General features: G+C 36.2%; 1 protein-coding gene across 2 annotated transcripts in view; it reads right to left on the bottom strand.

Moving 5' to 3' along the window:
* Window positions 1-27,500, bottom strand: part of LOC127642977 (netrin receptor DCC-like) — a 278,565-nt gene that overhangs the window by 130,704 nt on the left and 120,361 nt on the right. For both annotated transcript variants that reach the window (XM_052125464.1, XM_052125465.1), the window contains exons 3-5: window positions 26,822-27,109; window positions 13,266-13,416; window positions 12,985-13,121 (exon numbers count right to left, since the gene is read on the bottom strand). In XM_052125464.1, coding sequence (XP_051981424.1) covers window positions 12,985-13,121; window positions 13,266-13,416; window positions 26,822-27,109 — 576 coding nt within the window. The remainder of the gene's footprint in view (window positions 1-12,984; window positions 13,122-13,265; window positions 13,417-26,821; window positions 27,110-27,500) is intronic.

The raw sequence follows: 27,500 nt of genomic DNA, 5'->3' as shown, positions 1-27,500 counted from the left end.
AAGGAGAACACCCCCCCTCCTCCCTCCCTCCCCCAAGACTTTCACAACACTGTGGGGGAATGTTGTCCCACTCTTCTTTGCAGAACTGCTTTAGTTCAGTCACATTGGAGGGTTTGAGAGCACGGACTGTTCGTTTAAGGTCCTGCCGCAGCATCTCAATTGCGTTCATTTCGGGACTTTGACTAGGACACTCCAAAACCTTCATGTAGCTTCTTTTGATCCATTCAGAGTTGGACGCACTCCTGTACTTTGGATCAGTGTCTTGCTGCATAATCCAGATGCGCTTGAGCTTCAACTCACGGACTGATGACGGGACGTTCTCCTTTAGGATAATTTATGTTTCTCTCAATTATTGCAAGTCGCCCTGAAGCAGCAAAGCATCCCGACACCATCACACGACCACCAACAGGCTTGACCGTAGGTATGACTGTGTTTGATTTACGCCAGATGTAACGGGACCCCTGTCTTCCAAAAAGTCCCACTTCCGACTCATCAGTCCACAGAACATTCTCCCAAAAGCTTTGAGGATCATCAAGGTGTATTTTGACACAATTCAGACGAGCCTTAATGTCTTCTGGGCTAGCAGTGGGTTCCGCCTCGCCACTCTTCCATGGATGGCATCATTGCCCCGTGTCTTTCTGACCGTGGAACCATGAACGGTGACCTTTACTGATGCGAGAGACGCCGGCAGTTCCTTGGATGTTGTCCTTGGCTTTTTAGTGACTTCCTGGATGAGTCGTCGCGGTGCTCTTGGAGGGCTTTTGGAAGGACGGCCACTTCTGGGAAGGTTCACTACTGTGTCGAGTGTTCTCCATTTGGAGATAATGGCTCTCACTGGGGTTCTTTGGAGTCCAAGAGCCTTTGAAATCGCTTGTAACCTTTCCCAGACTGATGTATTTCAATCATCGTTTTCCTCATCATTTCTGGGATTACTTTCAAGCTTCTGGGTGAGACCGTTTAATCAACTTCATGCAGCTGTAAAAGTTGTATTTAGGTGTTGATCTGAATGAACAGGGCTGTCAGTAATCAGGTCTGGGGTGTGTCCAGTCCAGCTGAACCCCATTATGAGTGCAGTTTCATAGATTTGGGGATTTAGTAACGTGGGGGGCAGATTTTTGTTTTTGTTTTGCTGCAGTAAATAACATAGTGTTATTTTTACTCAATTTTTTTTCCCCCCCATTTCAGGACGGGGCAAATACTTTTTCACAGCACAGTAGCACCGCGTGACCGTTGAAAATGAACAAAGAGTAGCCAGAAATATACACTGACATGTTATGTTTATGTTTTCTCATTACTTACTATTTTCCCAACATTAAAATAGCAGTTTCCAAAGGAAGAATTCCTGGGAATCGCTTTTAATCTGCAATAAACTAAATGGGTCATTAAAGTGGTTTAATCAGGGTCAGTGTAATCCTAATCCAGCCCTTGCGTGTTTGTTGTGGTAACAGCAGAATTATCCAGTGAAATATTCCATTAATGTGCTTTCACAGAATTAACCCAATCCCATTGATCAGAGCCAGTAAACCCTCACGAGTGCGCACACACACAACTGCACACATTCAGTATGTCAACACACAACTAGATATATAAAACCAACTCGCCATCCTTTGCCCGTATTTTAAATGCCACTCTGATGTGAATACTTCAATGCCATCATCATTGACTCCACATGCCGAAGTGCCCTGGGGCAAGACACCGAACCCCAAGTTGCTCCCAATGGCGGGCTAGCGCCTTGCATGGCAGCTCTGGCACCATTGGGTGATTGGGACACAGCGTCAAGCATTTTGGTAACCGCTAGGGTTAATAAAAGGCGCTATATAAGTGCAGCAAGAAGTTAGGTTTAGGAATGCGGCCCATTTAGCCCGTTTCGCAACGACCCGCCGGACCCCTCGGTTCCTCCCGATGGCCAGTCCTCCCCTGATCGGCCCACCGGGAGAATGCCCGCTATGCCCGCTATGCCGCTATGCCAGATAATTGACAGCATAAAGACACGCTGGACGGACGCCTCGTTATCTCGTGCTAGAACTCCTGAACTCATCCACACACAGTGATGTGACAGTGAGTCCAGCGCCGTATCCGGTCCAAAACCCCCCACTAAATGGATTTCATTGAACTGCCAGTCAAACCAGTCGAGTCTGAATTAATGAGCCACCCGGGTTCACTTACAAGAGTGATAGATTTTGCGGCCTGTGGCCTCCATTCACGGACAAAACCATGGCACTCAACGGTTTATGCAACAGCACGATGACTAAACGCGAGCAAAGCATCTCTCAACATCCTCCCAGCAAATGTTTACCAGCCAACACTCTGAAAACCACTTCGGGGACCGACACTGATGTAAAATTCATGCCTTGCTGTAGGGCGGGGCTACAGGCGCGCTTGAGGTTTAAGCCAAATCTGGTCAAAAGAAGGATGCGGCTAAAGAAAGACATTATACGGTCAGAAACATCCTGTATTCCAGATCTAACACTGTCTCTGAGGACTATATCGATTCATGATAAGAGTAACGGCAAGATCAAACAGAATATAATAATTCCAGACTAAACCATGATCAATAAATGATCTACGGAGCAATGACTTACTCATGCATTTTAATCATAAACGCTTTTAAAGGAAGAGTTTGTGGTTGGTTGCCAACGCAGAATGAGGTCAATACTGATTTCATGTTAACTTCAACAGTGTAACATTGTCTGCAGACGTTCTCATGCACATCATTATGCGTTTATCTTAAATCTAGGCTAATATGTTTTTTGAGGGCGTCACGTGAATGTGTTTAGGGGAACAGAGAGGTTGTCAGTAAATTGATTAAAAAACATTTATGAATTTATGAGCAAAAATGCAAATTAGCTCATTATAGCGCCACCTTGTGGCCATTTTTGTTGATGTGTTGAATCGTTTTTGGAAGAATCTGTTAACACTTGACTTAATGATGATGCACGGCAAATTTCTTACAAAAAAAAAATCCAAATAATTTTTTTTAGCTGTAGCGCCCCCTGGTGGCAAAATTGGACGAAACGTTGCATGCATCCTCAAAATGTTTCGGTTTGAATGTACGCCAAGTTTCGTAAAGTTTGGACTTTGCATTGAGCAGATAGAGCCCATTGAGTACATTTGGGCCATACCCAAAGAATTAATTAATATCTTCGAAACTATTTGACAAAGCAATAGATAAAAAAAACTTGACTTTTTGATTACTTTTTGCGATTTTTTAATTGTAGCCTTGTGTTTCGAAATGTATTAGCAAAAATGCTAATTAGCTCATTATAGTGCCACTTTGAGGCCGAATTTGGTATTCAGCCTATGTTTGGCCACCTGTAAGTTCACCGTAAATTTCATAACAATCGGCTATTCGAAACGCAAGTTATTGGCCGCTGAAATCCGATTGGCTGCTGGCGGGCATTTTTGTTCTTTTGTCGAATGATTTTTTTAAGGGTAGGTTAGCAAATGACCCAAAAATTATGCATTTTCAAATTTTCACTCAGATGGTTGGAGATTTAAATAATTTTTTAGCTGTAGCGTCCCCTGGTGGCAAAATTGGACGAAACTTTGCACGCATCCTCAAAATGTTTTGGTTTGAATGTACGCCAAGTTTCAGTAAAGTTTGGACTTTGCATTAGAAGATAGAGCCCATTGAGTAAATTTGGGCCATGCCCGAAGCATTAATATCTTCGAACCTATTTGACAAATCAAAAATCAGAACTTTTTTTGCGGGGCACTAATGAATAAAAAAAAAATGACTTTTTGTGATTTTTTTTTATATTGTAGCCTTGTGTTTCGGAATTTATGAGCAAAAATGCTAATTAACCCATTATAGCGCCACCTTGTGGCCATTTTTGTTGATGTGTTGAATCGTTTTTGGAAGAATCTGTTAACACTTGACTTAATGATGATGCACGGCAAATTTCTTACAAAAAAAAATCCAAATAATTTTTTTTAGCTGTAGTGCCCCCTGGTGGCAAAATTGGACGAAACGTTGCATGCATCCTCAAAATGTTTCGGTTTGAATGTACGCCAAGTTTCGTAAAGTTTGGACTTTGCATTGAGCAGATAGAGCCCATTGAGTACATTTGGGCCATACCCAAAGAATTAATTAATATCTTCGAATCTATTTGACAAAGCAATAGATAAAAAAAACTTGACTTTTTGATTACTTTTTGCGATTTTTTAATTGTAGCCTTGTGTTTCGAAATGTATTAGCAAAAATGCTAATTAGCTCATTATAGTGCCACTTTGAGGCCGAATTTGGTATTCAGCCTATGTTTGGCCACCTGTAAGTTCACCGTAAATTTCATAACAATCGGCTATTCGAAACGCAAGTTATTGGCCGCTGAAATCCGATTGGCTGCTGGCGGGCATTTTTGTTCTTTTGTCGAATGATTTTTTTAAGGGTAGGTTAGCAAATGACCCAAAAATTATGCATTTTCAAATTTTCACTCAGATGGTTGGAGATTTAAATAATTTTTTAGCTGTAGCGTCCCCTGGTGGCAAAATTGGACGAAACTTTGCACGCATCCTCAAAATGTTTTGGTTTGAATGTACGCCAAGTTTCGTAAAGTTTGGACTTTGCATTAGAAGATAGAGCCCATTGAGTAAATTTGGGCCATGCCCGAAGCATTAATATCTTCGAACCTATTTGACAAATCAAAAATCAGAACTTTTTTTGCGGGGCACTAATGAATAAAAAAAAAATGACTTTTTGTGATTTTTTTTTATATTGTAGCCTTGTGTTTCGGAATTTATGAGCAAAAATGCTAATTAACCCATTATAGCGCCACCTTGTGGCCATTTTTGTTGATGTGTTGAATCGTTTTTGGAAGAATCTGTTAACACTTGACTTAATGATGATGCACGGCAAATTTCTTACAAAAAAAAATCCAAATAATTTTTTTAGCTGTAGTGCCCCCTGGTGGCAAAATTGGACGAAACGTTGCATGCATCCTCAAAATGTTTCGGTTTGAATGTACGCCAAGTTTCGTAAAGTTTGGACTTTGCATTGAGCAGATAGAGCCCATTGAGTACATTTGGGCCATACCCAAAGAATTAATTAATATCTTCGAATCTATTTGACAAAGCAATAGATAAAAAAAACTTGACTTTTTGATTACTTTTTGCGATTTTTTAATTGTAGCCTTGTGTTTCGAAATGTATTAGCAAAAATGCTAATTAGCTCATTATAGTGCCACTTTGAGGCCGAATTTGGTATTCAGCCTATGTTTGGCCACCTGTAAGTTCACCGTAAATTTCATAACAATCGGCTATTCGAAACGCTAAGTTATTGGCGCTGAAATCCGATTGGCTGCTGGCGGGCATTTTTGTTCTTTTGTCGAATGATTTTTTAAGGGTAGGTTAGCAAATGACCCAAAAATTATGCATTTTCAAATTTTCACTCAGATGGTTGGAGATTTAAATAATTTTTTAGCTGTAGCGTCCCTGGTGGCAAAATTGGACTGAAACTTTGCACGCATCCTCAAAATGTTTTGGTTTGAATGTACGCCAAGTTTCAGTAAAGTTTGGACTTTGCATTAGAAGATAGAGCCCATTGAGTAAATTTGGGCCATGCCCGAAGCATTAATATCTTCGAACCTATTTGACAAATCAAAAATCAGAACTTTTTTTGCGGGGCACTAATGAATAAAAAAAAAATGACTTTTTGTGATTTTTTTTTATATTGTAGCCTTGTGTTTCGGAATTTATGAGCAAAAATGCTAATTAGCCCATTATAGCGCCACCTTGTGGCCATTTTTGTTGATTTGTTGAATTGTTTTTGGAAGTACCTGTTAACACTTGACTTAATGATGCACGCCAAATTTCAACTTCTTCACTCAAACGGTTGAAAAGTTATAAGTATTTATTAGCTGTAGCGCCCCCTGGTGGCAAAACTGGATGAAACTTTGCACGCATCCTCAAAATGTTTTGGTTTGAATGTACGCCAAGTTTCGTAAAGTTTGGACTTTGCATTGAGAAGATAGAGCCCATTGAGTAAATTTGGGCCATACCCAAAGAATTAATTAATATTTAACGATTGGCGAATCAAAAATCAGAACTTTTTTCTACTGGTTCGCGAAAGGGTTTACTAAAAAATCGCAAATTGCAAAAATAAATAAAATTGGAGATTTTGACTCAAGGAATCAGAGGAAAAACAGTTTTGATCCCAGCCCTTACGGTTGCAAAAGATATGAGCCAAAATGTAAAAGTGCTTATTATAGCGCCACCTAGAGTCGGATGGGGCTGTGTATATGCGCCTGAGTAGTGTGGGGGATTTGGGACCATTCTGCCAAGTCTGGGGTCTCTAGGACTTACAGTTTTGGCTGCGCATATGCTTTAATGGCAGAATAATAATAAGTTAATTAAAGAAACTGATGTATAGCGCAGAGCTAAAACGTCTTGCACGAAAGATTTTAACCAAAAAACGTGCACATTTAATAAAGTAAATCACAGATGCCTTGCTAAAATAATAACTGCAATCCGCTTCTCTTCCCTACACACCATCTGTTGAAGCGTATAATTCACGCACATGCACAGTAAAGGTTCATCTGTGTCCAGTTGGAATAATCTCTCTATAAGCAGACATGACAGTTTATAATGAAGGGACTTTCATCTTAAAATAAACCTTTAGGTTGTTACTTTCTGTAAATGCCAACTCAATCGCACATTTCTCTTTTTTTTCTCCACAGTAAATGGATGGGTAACTATGGTAACACATGCATGAGTCTAAGTTGAGCCTCGATGAAAATGCAGCAAGTCTCAGAGTTTCCATCTCTGCTAAAGGGTCTCCCAGTGCGAGAGGTGAAGTTAAGTGTGGCGAGAAATTCGTTGTCACTCACAGTTTTATGTGAACGGAGCATTTGGCTTCGGGGCAGAGCCGTGATTGGATGGAGGTTGGCAGTGTATGATGGGTGAACCTGCTTTCATGAATACTGCATGCATAGTGTGTCTCTTCCTCTCTAGACAGACAAATGTGAGCCTTCATAAAGCCCTCTGAGAGTAAATGTCTGGAGCTGTTGTAGGATATAACAACCTGTTTCCACATCATCCTCTACAGACTTGAGCACTCACTGGGCACCACTGATTTCTTCAGCTTCATTCAACAAAGGAACTTTCCACGAACAGGGTACAAAACAGGTGCAATATGTGTTATATTTACTCTATTAAAGCATAACATTATCATAATATGTTATTAGAGATTTAGGAAGCATGCTAAGTTTGTGTTTTGTGTGTGATCCCGCCCACTGCCCATTTCCCAACAGTATTTCGGCACCCCGGGATGCCAGATTTGAAACAAGTTAGCGGGTAAACACAGCACGCTAGCTAGCATCTAGCTAACATTGACAGAGTTATAAATAATCCACATGAGCTGGTTTATTATTGCAAACAATAAAAACATTGCAAACGTATACATTAGCTGAGCAATTTACAGTGTAAGGCTCGTAGCTTGCCATGGTCAGTATACTCATTCCTGTTGCGTGTCCTCAACCAGGCAACCCGTGTGTGCTTCCAGTCTGGCGAGGAGGGGGCGAGGAGACAACTCTCTCCAATATTTAGAATTTGGACTTCAGTCACCATTTTAAACACTTGATGTCAATGTTGCATATTGCTCCTTTAAGTCTTTTTTAACAAAGGATCTTAACCTTCAGGACGTCAAACTAAATATTAAAAAAGCTGTTTAATTTTCTATTTTCTTACTATGAAGTTTGACATTTTTGAAAATGTTCCCAAAGGTTGAAACTTCCAAATTGATGTTTCACAAGATTATGGAATGTTTAATTGTATTAAAGGGGGTACACAACTACACTGCAATTTATTTATTTTTTTCTTAATTAGTATATTTGTCTTGTTTTCCATAGTTAACCAAATTTAGTCAATTTTAAGCTTAAAACAAGAAGGAAAAAAACATCCTGCCAATGAGATAAATATAAACATGTTTTCCCTGTAAGTTTCTCACTCCATTGGCAACATGGTTTTTTGTTTTTTTTTGTTTCCCCCTCAGTTTAAACATAAACATAAAGAAAAAAATATCTTGTGCAATTTTGCTTGTCAATTAAAAAAACTCTCTCGTTTTAAGAACGTTTCGATATTTTTTATAGGAAAACAAGACAAAAATACTAATTAAGAAAACGATTCAGTCTAAATATTACATGCTTCTACTGTATAATAAAAATATCAACTCGTCCCTCCTTTTCTTTAAAAGAAGCAAAAATGGAGGTCCCAGTGAGGCACTTACAATGGAAGTCAATGGGGCCAGTTTTTAGCGGGTTTACAGATATATTTGATGTATTTAAATATGTTAGTATTATGGTAAAGAATTGTTTACTTGCCGCTATAGTATTGGGACCTGATGCTCCATGAGCTCCAAGCAGTCATTGTCAGAACCTCCCAAAACAATTAGTAATAACTGAGAACTGCTCCAATTTTGAGCCACTCCCTTCATGCTACTATTTGATTGGTAGTTAGAGCAGTAAGCAGAGCAAAGCCAGCGTACAAATGGACACTGTATTACTAATCAAGTGCTCTCCAGATTAGAGTCAGATCAAACTACATGTTGTATAACGTTTCATCAAACCACCAAAATACTAAAGCAACTGGCAATACTAAGGCAGTGCTTGTACATTGTAAACTTAAAAGGTCATATTATAGTTCTGATGTCATCAACAGCATTGGGCCGCCCTATATTGAGTTTAGAGATCTCAACTCAATGTCTCAAGCTGAATTCAGATCTGCTCCAGGTAACAAAAAGTTGATACCTCCAAGAAACAAAACAAAGAACTCCATTAAAGGGGCTTATTCACTGCACGGTACTCGACTCGACTTGGCTCGACCGGTGGATAGTTCCTGTGGTTGGTTCCTGTGGATAGTTCCTGTGGACAGTTCCTGTGGACAGTCCCTGTGGATAGTTCCTGTGGATAGTCCCTGTGGATGGTTCCTGTGGATGGTTCCTGTGGATAGTTCCTGTGGATAGTTCCTGTGGACAGTCCCTGTGGATAGTTCCTGTGGATAGTTCCTGTGGATAGTCCCTGTAGATAGTCCCTGTAGATAGTCCCTGTGGATAGTTCCTGTGGATAGTTCCTGTGGATAGTCCCTGTAGATAGTTCCTGTGGATAGTTCCTGTGGACAGTTCCTGTGGATAGTCCCTGTAGATAGTTCCTGTGGATAGTTCCTGCTACCTGGTACTTTTTTTAGTACCACCTTGGTCGAGGTTCCAAGCGAGCCGAGCCGATACTAAATGTGATGTCAAAATCCTGCAGATCACTGATTGGTCAGAGAGAATTGTCACTACCGGCGTCACTGGATTTGCGACACGGGACATCAACCCGCTAGTTTTAAAGTTAGCAACAGCGATAGCAGTATCATTTGTCCACGCGACTTTCGGATTGTAAAAAGACATGGCTGTGCGCAAAACCACGCCGTGGTCAATAAACGTGGTTCAGACGTTCCTCTTGTTAGCGATGAGCGAAATGACGCGAAACAAAAAAGTCTTTCAGGAAGTGTCTCAGCTGTTGGCCGCACACGGCTACCACCGGACCTACCAACAGTGTAGGGAAACGTTAAACAAACGTAAAAGTGACAAGAGAACTATCAAGGAAATGTGGAAGTCGTTCAACCAAATGGGCGCTATCTAGAACGGCGAGCAATGGGAGGGAGAGTGCGCTGGACTCGGTCATGGTGTTGTTGGAGTCCACGATGGAGGATGGGACGTTTTGTTACGTTAACTCGATACTCTGCTTGAAAGCTTCACTTTGTTCAGTCGAGCAGCTACTGGAAGCTTCTAAAACAACCATACACACTTGTGTAACATCACCATGAACAACTGCTTTATGCAGCACAATGAGCTAGCAGCTAACAGCTAGCGCTCGTGTTATTGTTTATGGTCAGTAATGTTTGTGTCTCGTTTAAGATGATGTCACGGCAGTAGAGGCGGCACAACTATGACGATCAGCCTAACATTGAGGCGGCACTAAACTGCAGTGGAAAAGCAAGCTCAGAAAAGTAAAACCGTAACGTGCCGTGGAAAAGTGCCAATAGTCCCCTGAGCGGTGAAAGAGCAACATATGAGCAATAGTATTCTCATCTCTGATGATCTATGAGCTCTGACAAACAAACAACAGCCTATACTTGTATAAACCTCTTTCATAATATTTCCATGTTCGCTGTTTGAAGGAGTCATTGAGCGTGTATTTCAAATGTCCTGCAGTCTTTATATAATTGGATTATCTGGAATAACAGGTTTCTGTCAGTGAACACGCTGTACAACATATACTCACGACTCAAAAGCAGTTTAAGTAAAAGGTTACAGAGATGGGTATAATTCTGCCGGCAGCAAAAGACAAAGACGCATCGACACCACTGACAAAACAGCGTTAAACCAGCCTGAGGGGGTCTGCAGCTGGTCTTAGCTGGCCAACCAAGCTGACTTCTACTGGTTAAGCTCGTCTGGTTTGGGGGATTTAGACTGGTTTTGGGTGCTTGTCCGCTGGTCATGCTGCTAAACCAGCTAAACACCAGCTTTGTCACCCTGGGAGACCAGTTAAACCAGCTTAGACCAGCAAAACCAACTTATAGGCACCGTGATGTGTGTCCATCAGCGATGAGATCCCACACTCCACTTTCAAATAATAATGTGTCTTTTAATAACCTTTCTGTTCTTTAGTTGAAATAGTAAAATAAGCAATTAATGCCCGAACAAACAAGACCCTGAACTCTTAAAGAGACAGTACCGTTTTAATGCATGCTATACAAATGTATGTAAGTCCAAACTGATACTGAACGCATCTTTTTCTCTCCGTTTTGGTCTTCCGTCCACACGTAGCCTTCATGTTATTACTTGTAAATTGAGACCGTCAATCTGCGCATCTTATCACGTGGCTAGTTGAGCGTGTTACTGCGGAGCCGTGGTGCGCGTGGAGGCTTCACGCTATTCTCCGCGGCATCCACGCACAAATCACCACGTGCCCCACCGAGAGCGACCCATATTATAGCGACCACAAGGAGGTTACCCCATGTGACTCTACCCTCCATAGCAACCGGGACAATTTGGATGCTTAGGAAGCCTGACTGGAGTCATGTCCTGGATTCGAACTTGTGACTCCATGTGAGGTAGTCAGTGACTACGGTAAAGGTAAGGTTTGGGTTTGGGGATTGAATCTATAAATATATGCTTTTCTCTTCATTGATTAACGTCCTGTAAAGTTGAAAACGACTTGCTTCACGACTAGCTTTTGGCGGCCTCTCCTGGACATATATGGAGCTCACACGTGCCCATGTGTCCTACAACACTTACCGCTTTGGCCACCGGGGGCAGTGTTTCGACATTTCGTTCAACGTATACCGATTTTGACGAAAGAAAAGTCGGTCTACTCCACGATTTCACTGTGAGATCAGGCTGATTTTTGATGGCTCATTTGTTTGTGCATTAAAGAATACATTTTTTTAAATGACATTTTCTGTCGTATTTTGTCATTTAAGTGTGTAACGAGGTTAAGGATGGGAAAGGAGGAGGCGGGAAAAAGACACAAACACACACACACGGCAGCTGCATGTGACTCTCTCTCTCTCTCTCTCTCTCTCTCTCGAACAGCCACGTCCTGCTGCAGTTATTCCTCTCCTCGGTTGATTAGTCCGATTGGGGGCCAGGCGTGTGCAGTCACGGCCCGGCCCGACCCTCCTCCTCGTCACACTCCTCCCTCCTTTGCATCAGGCCGGGGAACCCCGTCTGCCGGCAGGCTTTTCCCAGCCTATCTAGAGCTGGGGAGGGGGACGAGGGGAGGGAAACAAAAGAGGGTAAAGCGGAGCGACAGCGAGAGAGAGGAGAGAGAGGAATAACTTGGTTCGCAGGCACCCAGATGCGCTGTCGTCTGGCCATCAGCCACTCCCAACTCTGGCGGAGTTCCTCCCCCGGTGGACGGTAGTAGGTCCTCCGGCCCCGGTCAGACGTCTCGCCCCACCCCCTCTTTTCTTTTTTTGGTGGCAGCGTACCTCAGATCCTCGGCGGCCGGCAGTGACGTCTCCGTCTCCGTCCGAGGCTGCTCCTTGGTTGGCTGGTAGTGGCGAGGACTCCAAAAACAGTGCATCGCTCCTCCTTCCTGGGCTTCGGCACCAATTTAACAAGGTTAAGGTTGGGAGAGGAGGAGGCGGGAACCGGCTGAACAGTCCAAATAAAGAGTACACACACGGCAGCTGCATGCGGCTCTCTCTCTCTCTCTCTCTCTCGAACTGCCGCATCCCGCTGCACTTATCCCACTCCTCGGCTTATTAGCCCGATTGGGGGCGGGGGCCGAGTGTGCATAGGCCCCGCCCTCCTCCTCATCACAAAGTGTTATTATTCTGAATCGAATCGTGAGATAACCATATAGTCCCATCCCTATAAATGAAATATCTGCTCATTAAACTCTCCTTTCATCGACATGGTTGTAATTGTTGTGCCAGGTAATACAGTCACGGTGATGTCACAGGACAGGTGTGCGTTTATACTCGTTTCACAAGGACCCCAAACGTGGCTCATCCACATCAACTCCACATGCGGACTGTTATTAATGCACAACACAATTGTGTCTTTGTTTGCAATGGAAGGATTACAGTCACTCAAACAGACGAGTCTGAGACTAAAACGGCTCTGTGAACAGATGTTTCCAGCTGATTAAATATGCACTATAATGGACATCAGCATTTGTGTGCATGCACAGACTACACGGATTACAAATCTGGATAATCAGTGTCGCTGAACATATAGTTGATTATCTGACGGGATAAAAGATGCTGTTTCTATTCAGTCAAACCAAGCCCAAGCCCAAGCCCAAAGATGATGCTTCTTTCAGTCTGTGCCAAAAGCAGCTTGAACATTCTGCTAAGCATCTCTATTTGTGTTCCAATGAAGATAGAAAGTTTTGTTGGTGCTCTGGGGGGTTTTGCAGTAATTTCTTTGATAAATTGAGTGTGCTATTTCAGAGTGTTTCAAGGTTTGAGGGCAAAAGGCGCTTTTGAAGAACTCACCGATCACTGACAGCTCGCAGGACGCGGAGATGTTCTGCTGTTTATTTTGGGCGACGCAGGTGTAGGTTCCAGAGTCATCGTCCGTGACGCTGCTAACCAACAGATTACTGTCGCTCAGGAGAGAATATTTCTTTGACCTGAGAAAGAAACACAGTTTCAGACATCAGTTTATCCGATGCATATTTCGAGCAATATAAACCTTTGATTCCCTCGACTAAAGCTGTATGAGAGAACAACTGAACACAGACTTTTGTTTATTGTAAGAGCTCTGTGTGTCTCACCTGCTCTGTATGAGTTCACTTCCTCTCATCCAGTAGAAGGATGGGTTCGGGTAGCCGGAGGCGGAACATTCAAGAACGGCATCACTGCCCTGAAGAGCCGTAACCCTCTGAGGCCTCTGGAGGAACATCAGACCTCTCGACACTCCAGGCTCTGCTCAACAAAACACACACACACACACACACACACACACACACACACACACACACACACACACACACACACTCATGTCTGATTGGGCAGTGCAACAGAACTCCAACACCTCAGGACACACACATCTGTGAGCGTTTATCTCCTCATGAAGATTTATGGAAAGACCACAACACTAATGGAGGGTTTTACTTCCAGTATCTCTATGCAAACAGCACTGCGGTGGTTCCATGGTAGAATACTATATATAGAATATTACATGTTTAGATGATTATACATGATACTTTGATTTCTATCATGCTGAATGCAGTATGATAATCTTATTTGTGGAATATGGCATTAAATTTACATTAGAAATAGCATACTATTACCATGGTATGTCCAAAAACATGGTATTATAGTACAAGGAAAAAAAGTATAACTATTACTATGGTAACTGTTCAAAAATACCATGATATTACTGTGGTCCGAACATGGCATCACCACGGTAAATGTTACGAAAAAAATGGTATTACCACTGTGCATTGTCCAAAAAAACATGGTAAAATAATGGTAAATTGCCCCAAAAAATATCATGCACTTACTATGGTTTTTTTATTTAAATAAATATAAAAGGTATCGCTATGGGAAAAAAAAAAAAAAAACATGATATTATCATGATAACTGTTTATAAAATACCAAGTTATTAACATGATATTACCATGATATTAACATGATAACCGTTTATAAAATACCAAGTTATTACCATGATATTACCATGATATTACCATGATAACTGTATATAAAATACCATGATATTACCATGATAACTGTTTATAAAATACCATGATATTACCATGATAACTGTTTATAAAATACCATGATATTACCATGATATTAACATGATAACTGTTTATAAAATACCATGATATTACCATGATAACTGTATATAAAATACCATGATATTACCATGATAATTGTTTATAAAATACCATGATATTACCATGATATTACCATGATAACTGTTTATAAAATACCATGATATTACCATGATATTACCATGATAACTGTTTATAAAATACCATGATATTACCATGATATTACCATGATAACTGTTTATAAAATACCATGATATTACCATGATATTAACATGATAACTGTTTATAAAATACCACAATATTACCATGATATTACCATGATAACTGTTTATAAAATACCACAATATTACCATGATATTACCATGATAATTGTTTATAAAATACCATGATATTACCATGATATTAACATGATAACTGTTTATAAAATACCACAATATTACCATGATATTACCATGATAACTGTTTATAAAATACCACAATATTACCATGATATTACCATGATAATTGTTTATAAAATACCATGATATTACCATGATATTAACATGATAACTGTTTATAAAATACCACAATATTACCATGATAACTGTTTATAAAATACCACAATATTACCATGATATTACCATGATAACTGTTTATAAAATACCACAATATTACCATGATATTACCATGATAACTGTTTATAAAAAAACACAATATTACCATGATATTACCATGATAACTGTTTATAAAATACCAAGATATTACCATGATATTACCATGATAACTGTTTATAAAATACCACGATATTACCATGATATTACCATGATAACTGTTTATAAAATACCAAGATATTACCATGTTATTACCATGACAACTGTTTATAAAATACCACGATATTACCATGATATTACCATGATAACAGTTTATAAAATACCATGATATTACCATGATATTACCATGATAACTGTTTATAAAATACCATGATATTACCATGATATTACCATGATAACTGTTTATAAAATACCAAGATATTACCATGATATTACCATGATCACTGTTTATAAAATACCACGATATTACCATGATATTACCATGATAACAGTTTATAAAATACCATGATATTACCATGATATTACCATGATAACTGTTTATAAAATACCATGATATTACCATGATATTACCATGATAACTGTTTATAAAATACCATGATATTACCATGATAACTGTTTATAAAATACCATGATATTACCATGATAACTGTTTATAAAATACCACGATATTACCATGATATTAACATGATAACTGTATATAAAATACCATGATATTACCATGATAACTGTTTATAAAATACCATGATATTACCATGATATTAACATGATAACTGTATATAAAATACCATGATATTACCATGATAACAGTTTATAAATACCATGATATTACCATGATATTACCATGATAACTGTTTATAAAATACCATGATATTACCATGATAACAGTTTATAAAATACCATGATATTACCATGATATTACCATGATAACTGTTTATAAAATACCATGATATTACCATGATAATTGTTTATAAAATACCATGATATTACCATGATATTACCATGATAACTGTATATAAAATACCATGATATTACCATGATAACAGTTTATAAATACCATGATATTACCATGATATTACCATGATAACTGTTTATAAAATACCATGATATTACCATGATAATTGTTTTTAAAATACCATGATATTACCATGATATTACCATGATAACTGTATATAAAATACCATGATATTACCATGATAACAGTTTATAAATACCATGATATTACCATGATATTACCATGATAACTGTTTATAAAATACCATGATATTACCATGATATTACCATGATAACTGTTTATAAAATACCATGATATTACCATGATAACTGTTTATAAAATACCATGATATTACCATGATAACTGTTTATAAAATACCACGATATTACCATGATATTAACATGATAACTGTATTTAAAATACCATGATATTACCATGATAATTGTTTTTAAAATACCATGATATTACCATGATATTACCATGATAACTGTATATAAAATACCATGATATTACCATGATAACAGTTTATAAATACCATGATATTACCATGATATTACCATGATAACTGTTTATAAAATACCACGATATTACCATGATATTACCATGATAACTGTTTATAAAATACCATGATATTACCATGATATTACCATGATAACTGTTTATAAAATACCATGATATTACCATGATATTAACATGATAACCGTTTATAAAATACCAAGTTATTACCATGATATTACCATGATATTACCATGATAACTGTATATAAAATACCATGATATTACCATGATAACTGTTTATAAAATACCATGATATTACCATGATAACTGTTTATAAAATACCACGATATTACCATGATATTAACATGATAACTGTTTATAAAATACCATGATATTACCATGATAACTGTTTATAAAATACCATGATATTACCATGATAACTGTATATAAAATACCATGATATTACCATGATAATTGTTTTTAAAATACCATGATATTACCATGATATTACCATGATAACTGTTTATAAAATACCATAATATTACCATGATATTACCATGATAACTGTTTATAAAATACCATGATATTACCATGATATTACCATGATAACTGTTTATAAAATACCATGATATTACCATGATATTAACATGATAACTGTTTATAAAATACCACAATATTACCATGATATTACCATGATAACTGTTTATAAAATACCACAATATTACCATGATATTACCATGATAATTGTTTATAAAATACCATGATATTACCATGATATTAACATGATAACTGTTTATAAAATACCACAATATTACCATGATATTACCATGATAACTGTTTATAAAATACCACAATATTACCATGATATTACCATGATAATTGTTTATAAAATACCATGATATTACCATGATATTAACATGATAACTGTTTATAAAATACCACAATATTACCATGATAACTGTTTATAAAATACCACAATATTACCATGATATTACCATGATAACTGTTTATAAAATACCACAATATTACCATGATATTACCATGATAACTGTTTATAAAAAAACACAATATTACCATGATATTACCATGATAACTGTTTATAAAATACCAAGATATTACCATGATATTACCATGATCACTGTTTATAAAATACCAAGATATTACCATGATATTACCATGATAACTGTTTATAAAATACCAAGATATTACCATGTTATTACCATGACAACTGTTTATAAAATACCACGATATTACCATGATATTACCATGATAACAGTTTATAAAATACCATGATATTACCATGATAACTGTTTATAAAATACCATGATATTACCATGATAACTGTATATAAAATACCATGATATTACCATGATAACTGTTTATAAAATACCATGATATTACCATGATATTACCATGATAACAGTTTATAAAATACCATGATATTACCATGATAACTGTATATAAAATACCATGATATTACCATGATAACTGTATATAAAATACCATGATATTACCATGATAACTGTTTATAAAATACCATGATATTACCATGATAACTGTATATAAAATACCATGATATTACCATGATAATTGTTTATAAAATACCATGATATTACCATGATATTAACATGATAACTGTTTATAAAATACCACAATATTACCATGATAACTGTTTATAAAATACCACAATATTACCATGATATTACCATGATAACTGTTTATAAAATACCACAATATTACCATGATATTACCATGATAACTGTTTATAAAAAAACACAATATTACCATGATATTACCATGATAACTGTTTATAAAATACCAAGATATTACCATGATATTACCATGATCACTGTTTATAAAATACCACGATATTACCATGATATTACCATGATAACTGTTTATAAAATACCAAGATATTACCATGTTATTACCATGACAACTGTTTATAAAATACCACGATATTACCATGATATTACCATGATAACAGTTTATAAAATACCATGATATTACCATGATAACTGTTTATAAAATACCATGATATTACCATGATAACTGTATATAAAATACCATGATATTACCATGATAACTGTTTATAAAATACCATGATATTACCATGATATTACCATGATAACTGTATATAAAATACCATGATATTACCATGATAACAGTTTATAAAATACCATGATATTACCATGATATTACCATGATAACTGTTTATAAAATACCATGATATTACCATGATATTACCATGATAACTGTTTATAAAATACCATGATATTACCATGATAACTGTTTATAAAATACCATGATATTACCATGATAACTGTTTATAAAATACCATGATATTACCATGATAACTGTTTATAAAATACCATAATATTACCATGATAATTGTTTATAAAATACCATGATATTACCATGATATTACCATGATAACTGTATATAAAATACCATGATATTACCATGATAACAGTTTATAAAATACCATGATATTACCATGATATTACCATGATAACTGTTTATAAAATACCATGATATTACCATGATATTACCATGATAACTGTTTATAAAATACCATGATATTACCATGATAACTGTTTATAAAATACCATGATATTACCATGATAACTGTTTATAAAATACCATGATATTACCATGATAACTGTTTATAAAATACCATAATATTACCATGATAACTGTTTATAAAATACCACGATATTACCATGATATTAACATGATAACTGTATATAAAATACCATGATATTACCATGATAATTGTTTTTAAAATACCATGATATTACCATGATATTACCATGATAACTGTATATAAAATACCATGATATTACCATGATAACAGTTTATAAATACCATGATATTACCATGATATTACCATGATAATTGTTTATAAAATACCACGATATTACCATGATATTACCATGATAACTGTATATAAAATACCATGATATTACCATGATAACAGTTTATAAATACCATGATATTACCATGATATTACCATGATAACTGTTTATAAAATACCACGATATTACCATGATATTACCATGATAACTGTATATAAAATACCATGATATTACCATGATAACTGTTTATAAAATACCATGATATTACCATGATATTACCATGATATTACCATGATAACTGTTTATAAAATACCATGATATTACCATGATATTACCATGATAATTGTTTATAAAATACCATGATATTACCATGATATTACCATGATAATTGTTTATAAAATACCATGATATTACCATGATATTACCATGATAACTGTATATAAAATACCATGATATTACCATGATAACAGTTTATAAAATACCATGATATTACCATGATATTACCATGATAACAGTTTATAAAATACCATGATATTACCATGATATTACCATGATAACAGTTTATAAAATACCATGATATTACCATGATATTACCATGATAACTGTTTATAAAATACCATGATATTACCATGATATTACCATGATAACTGTTTATAAAATACCATGATATTACCATGATAACTGTTTATAAAATACCATGATATTACCATGATAACTGTTTATAAAATACCACGATATTACCATGATATTAACATGATAACTGTATATAAAATACCATGATATTACCATGATAATTGTTTTTAAAATACCATGATATTACCATGATATTACCATGATAACTGTATATAAAATACCATGATATTACCATGATAACAGTTTATAAATACCATGATATTACCATGATATTACCATGATAACTGTTTATAAAATACCATGATATTACCATGATATTACCATGATAACTGTTTATAAAATACCATGATATTACCATGATAACTGTTTATAAAATACCATGATATTACCATGATAACTGTTTATAAAATACCACGATATTACCATGATATTAACATGATAACTGTATATAAAATACCATGATATTACCATGATAATTGTTTTTAAAATACCATGATATTACCATGATATTACCATGATAACTGTATATAAAATACCATGATATTACCATGATAACAGTTTATAAATACCATGATATTACCATGATATTACCATGATAACTGTTTATAAAATACCACGATATTACCATGATATTACCATGATAACTGTTTATAAAATACCATGATATTACCATGATATTACCATGATAACTGTTTATAAAATACCATGATATTACCATGATATTACCATGATAATTGTTTATAAAATACCATGATATTACCATGATATTACCATGATAATTGTTTATAAAATACCATGATATTACCATGATATTACCATGATAACTGTATATAAAATACCATGATATTACCATGATAACAGTTTATAAAATACCATGATATTACCATGATATTACCATGATATTACCATGATAACAGTTTATAAAATACCATGATATTACCATGATATTACCATGATAACAGTTTATAAAATACCATGATATTACCATGATATTACCATGATAACTGTTTATAAAATACCATGATATTACCATGATATTACCATGATAACTGTTTATAAAATACCATGATATTACCATGATAACTGTTTATAAAATACCATGATATTACCATGATAACTGTTTATAAAATACCACGATATTACCATGATATTAACATGATAACTGTATATAAAATACCATGATATTACCATGATAATTGTTTTTAAAATACCATGATATTACCATGATATTACCATGATAACTGTATATAAAATACCATGATATTACCATGATAACAGTTTATAAATACCATGATATTACCATGATATTACCATGATAACTGTTTATAAAATACCATGATATTACCATGATATTACCATGATAACTGTTTATAAAATACCATGATATTACCATGATATTACCATGATAACTGTTTATAAAATACCATGATATTACCATGATAACTGTTTATAAAATACCACGATATTACCATGATATTAACATGATAACTGTATATAAAATACCATGATATTACCATGATAATTGTTTTTAAAATACCATGATATTACCATGATATTACCATGATAACTGTATATAAAATACCATGATATTACCATGATAACAGTTTATAAATACCATGATATTACCATGATATTACCATGATAACTGTTTATAAAATACCACGATATTACCATGATATTACCATGATAACTGTTTATAAAATACCATGATATTACCATGATATTACCATGATAACTGTTTATAAAATACCATGATATTACCATGATATTAACATGATAACTGTTTATATAAAATACCATGATATTACCATGATAACTGTTTATAAAATACCATGATATTACCATGATAACTGTTTATAAAATACCATGATATTACCATGATAACTGTTTATAAAATACCATGATATTACCATGATATTAACATGATAACTGTTTATAAAATACCATGATATTACCATGATATTACCATGATAACTGTTTATAAAATACCATGATATTACCATGATATTAACATGATAACTGTTTATAAAATACCATGATATTACCATGATAACTGTTTATAAAATACCATGATATTACCATGATAACTGTTTATAAAATACCATGATATTACCATGATAACTGTTTATAAAATACCATGATATTACCATGATATTACCATGATAACTGTTTATAAAATACCATGATATTACCATGATAACTGTTTATAAAATACCATGATATTACCATGATAATTGTTTATAAAATACCATAATATTACCATGATAATTGTTTATAAAATACCATGATATTACCATGATATTACCATGATATTACCATGATAACTGTTTATAAAATACCATGATATTACCATGATAACTGTTTATAAAATACCATGATATTACCATGATAACTGTTTATAAAATACCATGATATTACCATGATAACTGTTTATAAAATACCATGATATTACCATGATAACTGTTTATAAAATACCATGATATTACCATGATAACTGTTTATAAAATACCATGATATTACCATGATATTAACATGATAACTGTTTATAAAATACCATGATATTACCATGATATTACCATGATAACTGTTTATAAAATACCATGATATTACCATGATATTAACATGATAACTGTTTATAAAATATCATGATATTACCATGATAACTGTTTATAAAATACCATGATATTACCATGGTACCATGTCCAAACAAATCATTTTACCCATTGTAAATGCTCAAAAAAATACCACATTATTACCATGGTAAATGTTCACAAATGCCATGATATTGCCATGGTACATGTCCAAAAATGTTAAATGTCAGATGTAAAAATAACATGGTATTATCGCTGTGCCATGCCATGTCAAAACAACATTGCATCACCATGGTCGATGTTAAAAAAAATACTATGATATGACCACGGTACATGTAAAAAAAATAAAAATAGTATTTCCACTATAACATTATATACACTTGAAAGATGCTTAAGTCTGTTGAGTTTACTGAGAGGTGAATGTGTGTGAATATTTATGAAGTGTATATAAACACACAGAGTAACCTCATTTCATGCTGCAGTGTTTGCAATCATTTGTCTATTTGCTGTTTGTCTGTGACCTCTGAACATACAGAATAAAACTCTTGAGTTCTTTTGTCTACTGCACAACATTTCCACACTTCACATTTAACCTGTGAAATCTCTGTTCCTGAGAGCCGGCAGCGCCGTTTCCTCCCAGAATCCCCCCGACAGAAAACAACCTCGCCAGTTCTGCCCGGAGGGGATCGAGCCGACTCTCGCTCTCTATTTCTCTCAAAGTCCAGCCACTCCGGTCGCATGTTTAATGCTCAAAGAAGCTGTTACACTTTAGCAGCTGCAATTCAAGATGTTGGATCTGATTGCATTTCTCACTTCTAAAAGGCCCAGGACTGCCTAATCGAACCGTCCGCCGGTCATGTGTGTGGCACTCATTCACGCGGCGATTGAGTCACGCCAACACTGTTAATGACAGAGCAGGATCTCGCTTCTCCAGCATTCTCCTGTTGTCAGCTCACCTGTCTCACCTGTCACTCAACACAGTCACTCTGAGTCTGTCTCTGTGGAGGATATACAGGCAGGAAGCACATCTACAGCTAGTTATCTCAATTCACATGATCAAATCTTAGTCAAAAATCTGGATGCGTGAGACAGCATGAAGTCTAGTCCACATTGGAGCTTCTTTAATGCATTTACTCATGTACGACATCTTCCTCAATCAACATCCCACACAGAGCAATATGGATGCTCTGACAGAAGGAATCAACTTTAGCGAATCATTAACGTGACAGTAAGGCTGCTGGACTCAAACATGACTAATGAGTCATTGATTCTCGTGTATTGATCAAGAGAAATGTCAGCGCTTATTGGCTGCAATAGAAATCATTCAGAATCTTCAAGAAAATGACATTGATATTTAAGCAGCTGGAGGAAAACAGACGCATTTCTCACATCGACCCAGAAATTGACAATAAGAACGAACTCTGTGGCGTACATGAAACAATGAGCAGATTAGAGGTATAATGAGAGTGTGTGAATGTGTGTGACAAATGCATGAGGACACTAATGTAATGAATCGGAATATGGCTCATCCAATCAGAATTTAGAGCCGGAACTTTCCATATTATAATATTAACTTTACCATTATGAGTCATTTGTTTTTAATTCAAGTGATTCATAATGTAAAGCTATTTTTGCAATGATGTCAGACTTCAACTGACATCAGTGCAAAACAAAACTCTTCAAATATAATGTATAGTAAAAAATAAAATAAAAAAAAATCGTAAAAATGATTTTTTTTTTACGAAATAATAATAATATATTTATTTTTTAACAATTCAACATTGGAGTAATTTCTGTCAAATAACGTGCTGCATAACAGAGCATCACAGATGTGATGTTGCATCAAATTGAATAGAGCAACTAAATACTTTGTATTATTATTGTAATTAGTAGTAGTAGTAGTAATAGTAGTAGTAGGAGGAGTATTAGGAGTAGTGGTGGTAGTAATAGTAGTAGTAGGAGGAGTATTAGGAGTAGTGGTGGTAGTAATAGTAGTAGTAGTAGTAGTAGTAGTGGTGGTATTAGTGGTATTAGTAGCAGTAGTGGTAGTAGTATTAGTAGTGGTAGTGGTAGTATTAGAAGTAGTAGTGGTAGTGGTGGTAGAGTAGTAGTAGTAGTGGTGGTGGTGGTACTAGTAGCAGTAGTACTGGTGGTGGTAGTAGTAGTGGTAGTAGTAGTAGTAGTGGTGGTGGTAGTGGTAGCAATGGTGGTAGTAGTAGTAGTAGTAGCAGTAGAAATAGTATTGGAGGTAGTGGCAGTAGTAGTAGTAGTAGTGTTGGTAGTAGTAGTAGTAGTAGTAGTAGTAGTAGTGGTGGCAGTAGTAGTAGTAGTGGTAGTAGTAGTAGTAGTGTTGTTAGTAGTAGTAGTAGTAGTAGTGTTGGTAGTATTGATGGTAGTGTTTGTAGTAGTTGTGGTGGTAGTGGGAGTAGCAGCTGTGGTGGTAGTAGTAGTAGTAGTAGGAGTAGTATGAGTAGAAGTGTTGGAGTAGTAGTAGTAGTGGTAGCGGTGGTAGTGGGAGTAGTAGTGGTGGTAGTAGTGGTGGTAGTGGTGGGAGTATTGGTAGGGGTGGTAGCATTGGTGGTAGTGTTAGTAGTAGTTGTGGTGGTAGTGGGAGTAGTAGCTGTGGTGGTGGTGGTAGTAGTGGTGGTAGTAGTAGTAGTAGTAGTAGTAGTGTTGGTAGTAGTAGAAGTAGTAGTAGTAGTGGTGGTAGTGGAAGTAGTAGTGGTGGTAGTAGTGGTGGTGGTAGTGTTAGTAGTAGTTGTGGTGGTAGTGGGAGTAGTAGCTGTGGTGGTGGTAGTAGTGGTGGTAGTAGTAGTAGTATTAGTGTTGGTAGTAGTAGAAGTAGTAGTAGTAGTGGTGGTAGTGGGAGTAGTAGCTGTGGTGGTGGTGGTGGTGGTAGTAGTGGTAGTAGTAGTAGTAGTGTTGTTAGAAGTAGTAGTAGTAGTAGTGTTGGTAGTATTGATGGTAGTGTTTGTAGTAGTTGTGGTGGTAGTGGGAGTAGCAGCTGTGGTGGTAGTAGTAGTAGTAGTAGGAGTAGTAGGAGTAGAAGTGTTGGTAGTAGTAGTAGTAGTAGTGGTAGCGGTGGTAGTGGGAGTAGTAGTGGTGGTAGTAGTGGTGGTAGTGGTGGGAGTATTGGTAGTGGTGGTAGCATTGGTGGTAGTGTGAGTAGTAGTTGTGGTGGTAGTGGGAGTAGTAGATGTGGTGGTGGTGGTAGTAGTGGTGGTAGCAGTAGTAGTAGTAGTAGTGTTGGTAGTAGTAGAAGTAGTAGTAGTAGTGGTGGTAGTGGAAGTAGTAGTGGTGGTAGTAGTGGTGGTGGTAGTGTTAGTAGTAGTGGTGGTAGTGGGAGTAGTAGCTGTGGTGGTAGTAGTAGTAGTAGTAGTATTAGTGTTGGTAGTAGTAGAAGTAGTAGTAGTGGTGGTGGTAGTGGGAGTAGTAGCTGTGGTGGTAGTAGTAGTAGTAGTAGTAGTAGTATTAGTGTTGGTAGTAGTAGAAGTAGTAGTAGTAGTGGTGGTAGTGGGAGTAGTAGCTGTGGTGGTGGTGGTGGTGGAAGTAGTGGTAGTAGTATTTGTAGTTGTGAATATCACATAACTATATAATAGTGATATATTACTTTACTCAGAGCACTTAACCAGTCACTAAAATAAATTACAAAAATTATAATAATTTAGTTTTGAATGCTTTTCTGATGCTAGTAAATCTTTGTAGTATGGCACTTTACGTGCAAATGTCTCCTTAAGATGATTCGCTTATGTTTTCCTCTTTTGTAAGTCGCTTTGGATAAAAGCATCTGCCAAATGAATAAATGTAAATGTACTTTCTGTTTCTGTGTGATTTTGATGGTAACTTCTCACTACCAGAAAAGCATGTCCCAATGTGATTATTAAACCTCAAAAGTCTGCTATTTTAACTAAATAATGATGTAGTTTGTGTGTGCCTCATGCACTGTATTCTCCTCATTTGAAGCGAGCAGCACATGCAAACTATATATTTGTCTCGCAGCCTTTGTAATTTAATAATCACACTAGGACATAACATGATTTTCACTTCAGTGCTGAATGTTTATGCACTGACATTCGTATCGGTTTTAGGTATCGGAGCACTTTTACAAGCATGAGTACTACTACTTTGACTAAATAATTTAAGTCAAAAGTTTGGGAACCCCTGCACTAGATTACCCAAAACAGGCACTATTAAATGGTTATTACATTTATAATCTATTTACAATTGCATATGTAGTAACAATAACTATATCTTGATATATACCGTAACTGTGAAAATGATTCTGTTCATACCACCACTTCTAATAGAGGCCATATGAGAAAACATTATCATATTCATATGTAACCTAAAAGTTAGACTATTTTAAATGCACCGTGATTACAGAAACTCACCAGGAAGCACGCGCAGGTCGGCGTCTGTGCCCGTGCGGGCACTGCCAGGGTTCTCTGCCAAGCATCGGTAGGTGGCCGAGTCAGGCGGCTGCACCCTGCTGACCTGCAGAGAGCCTGACGGCAGCACCACCACTCTGCTGTCAGGGTCAAAGGTCAAGGGTAGGTCCTCTCTGTTTTTCTGCCAGCGCACCACAGGCATGGGTTCACCTGTGACCTCACACCGCAGCAGAGCCGTGTCGCCCAGGTGGGTGGAGACCGACTCGGTGGGGACCACTACCCGTAAAGGACCTGAGGGAAAGCAGGAGAGAGAAAACTTAAGAGTGCATGAATTGAGACTTTTGTCTGCCACAAATGCAAAGAATGTGCACGGCTCTCCAAAAATAATTTATTCAGAAACAATCAGCTATGAGGAATGCTTTTGATCGGGAGCATGAACAGAGGCAAATTACACACCGTCAAAAGAAGTGGAGTGATTTAGGACAAATTGTTTTCAGACCAGTTAGGAGGTAGTAGTGGCATTAGTAGTAGTAGTAGTGATAGTAATAGTTGTGGTAGCAGTAGTGGTAGTAGTTTAACTACAAATTTAGGTAAGGTGTTTTCAAACTGGGGACAATGGACAAGTTCAAAGATAATAGAAGATTTATAAAATTAAATATTAAGGTTTATTTTATGATTAAAT

The sequence above is a fragment of the Xyrauchen texanus genome, chromosome 4 (assembly GCF_025860055.1).
Source record: "Xyrauchen texanus isolate HMW12.3.18 chromosome 4, RBS_HiC_50CHRs, whole genome shotgun sequence".
Lineage (NCBI taxonomy): Eukaryota > Metazoa > Chordata > Actinopteri > Cypriniformes > Catostomidae > Xyrauchen > Xyrauchen texanus.
This window is presented reverse-complemented; position numbering and strand designations above follow the sequence as displayed.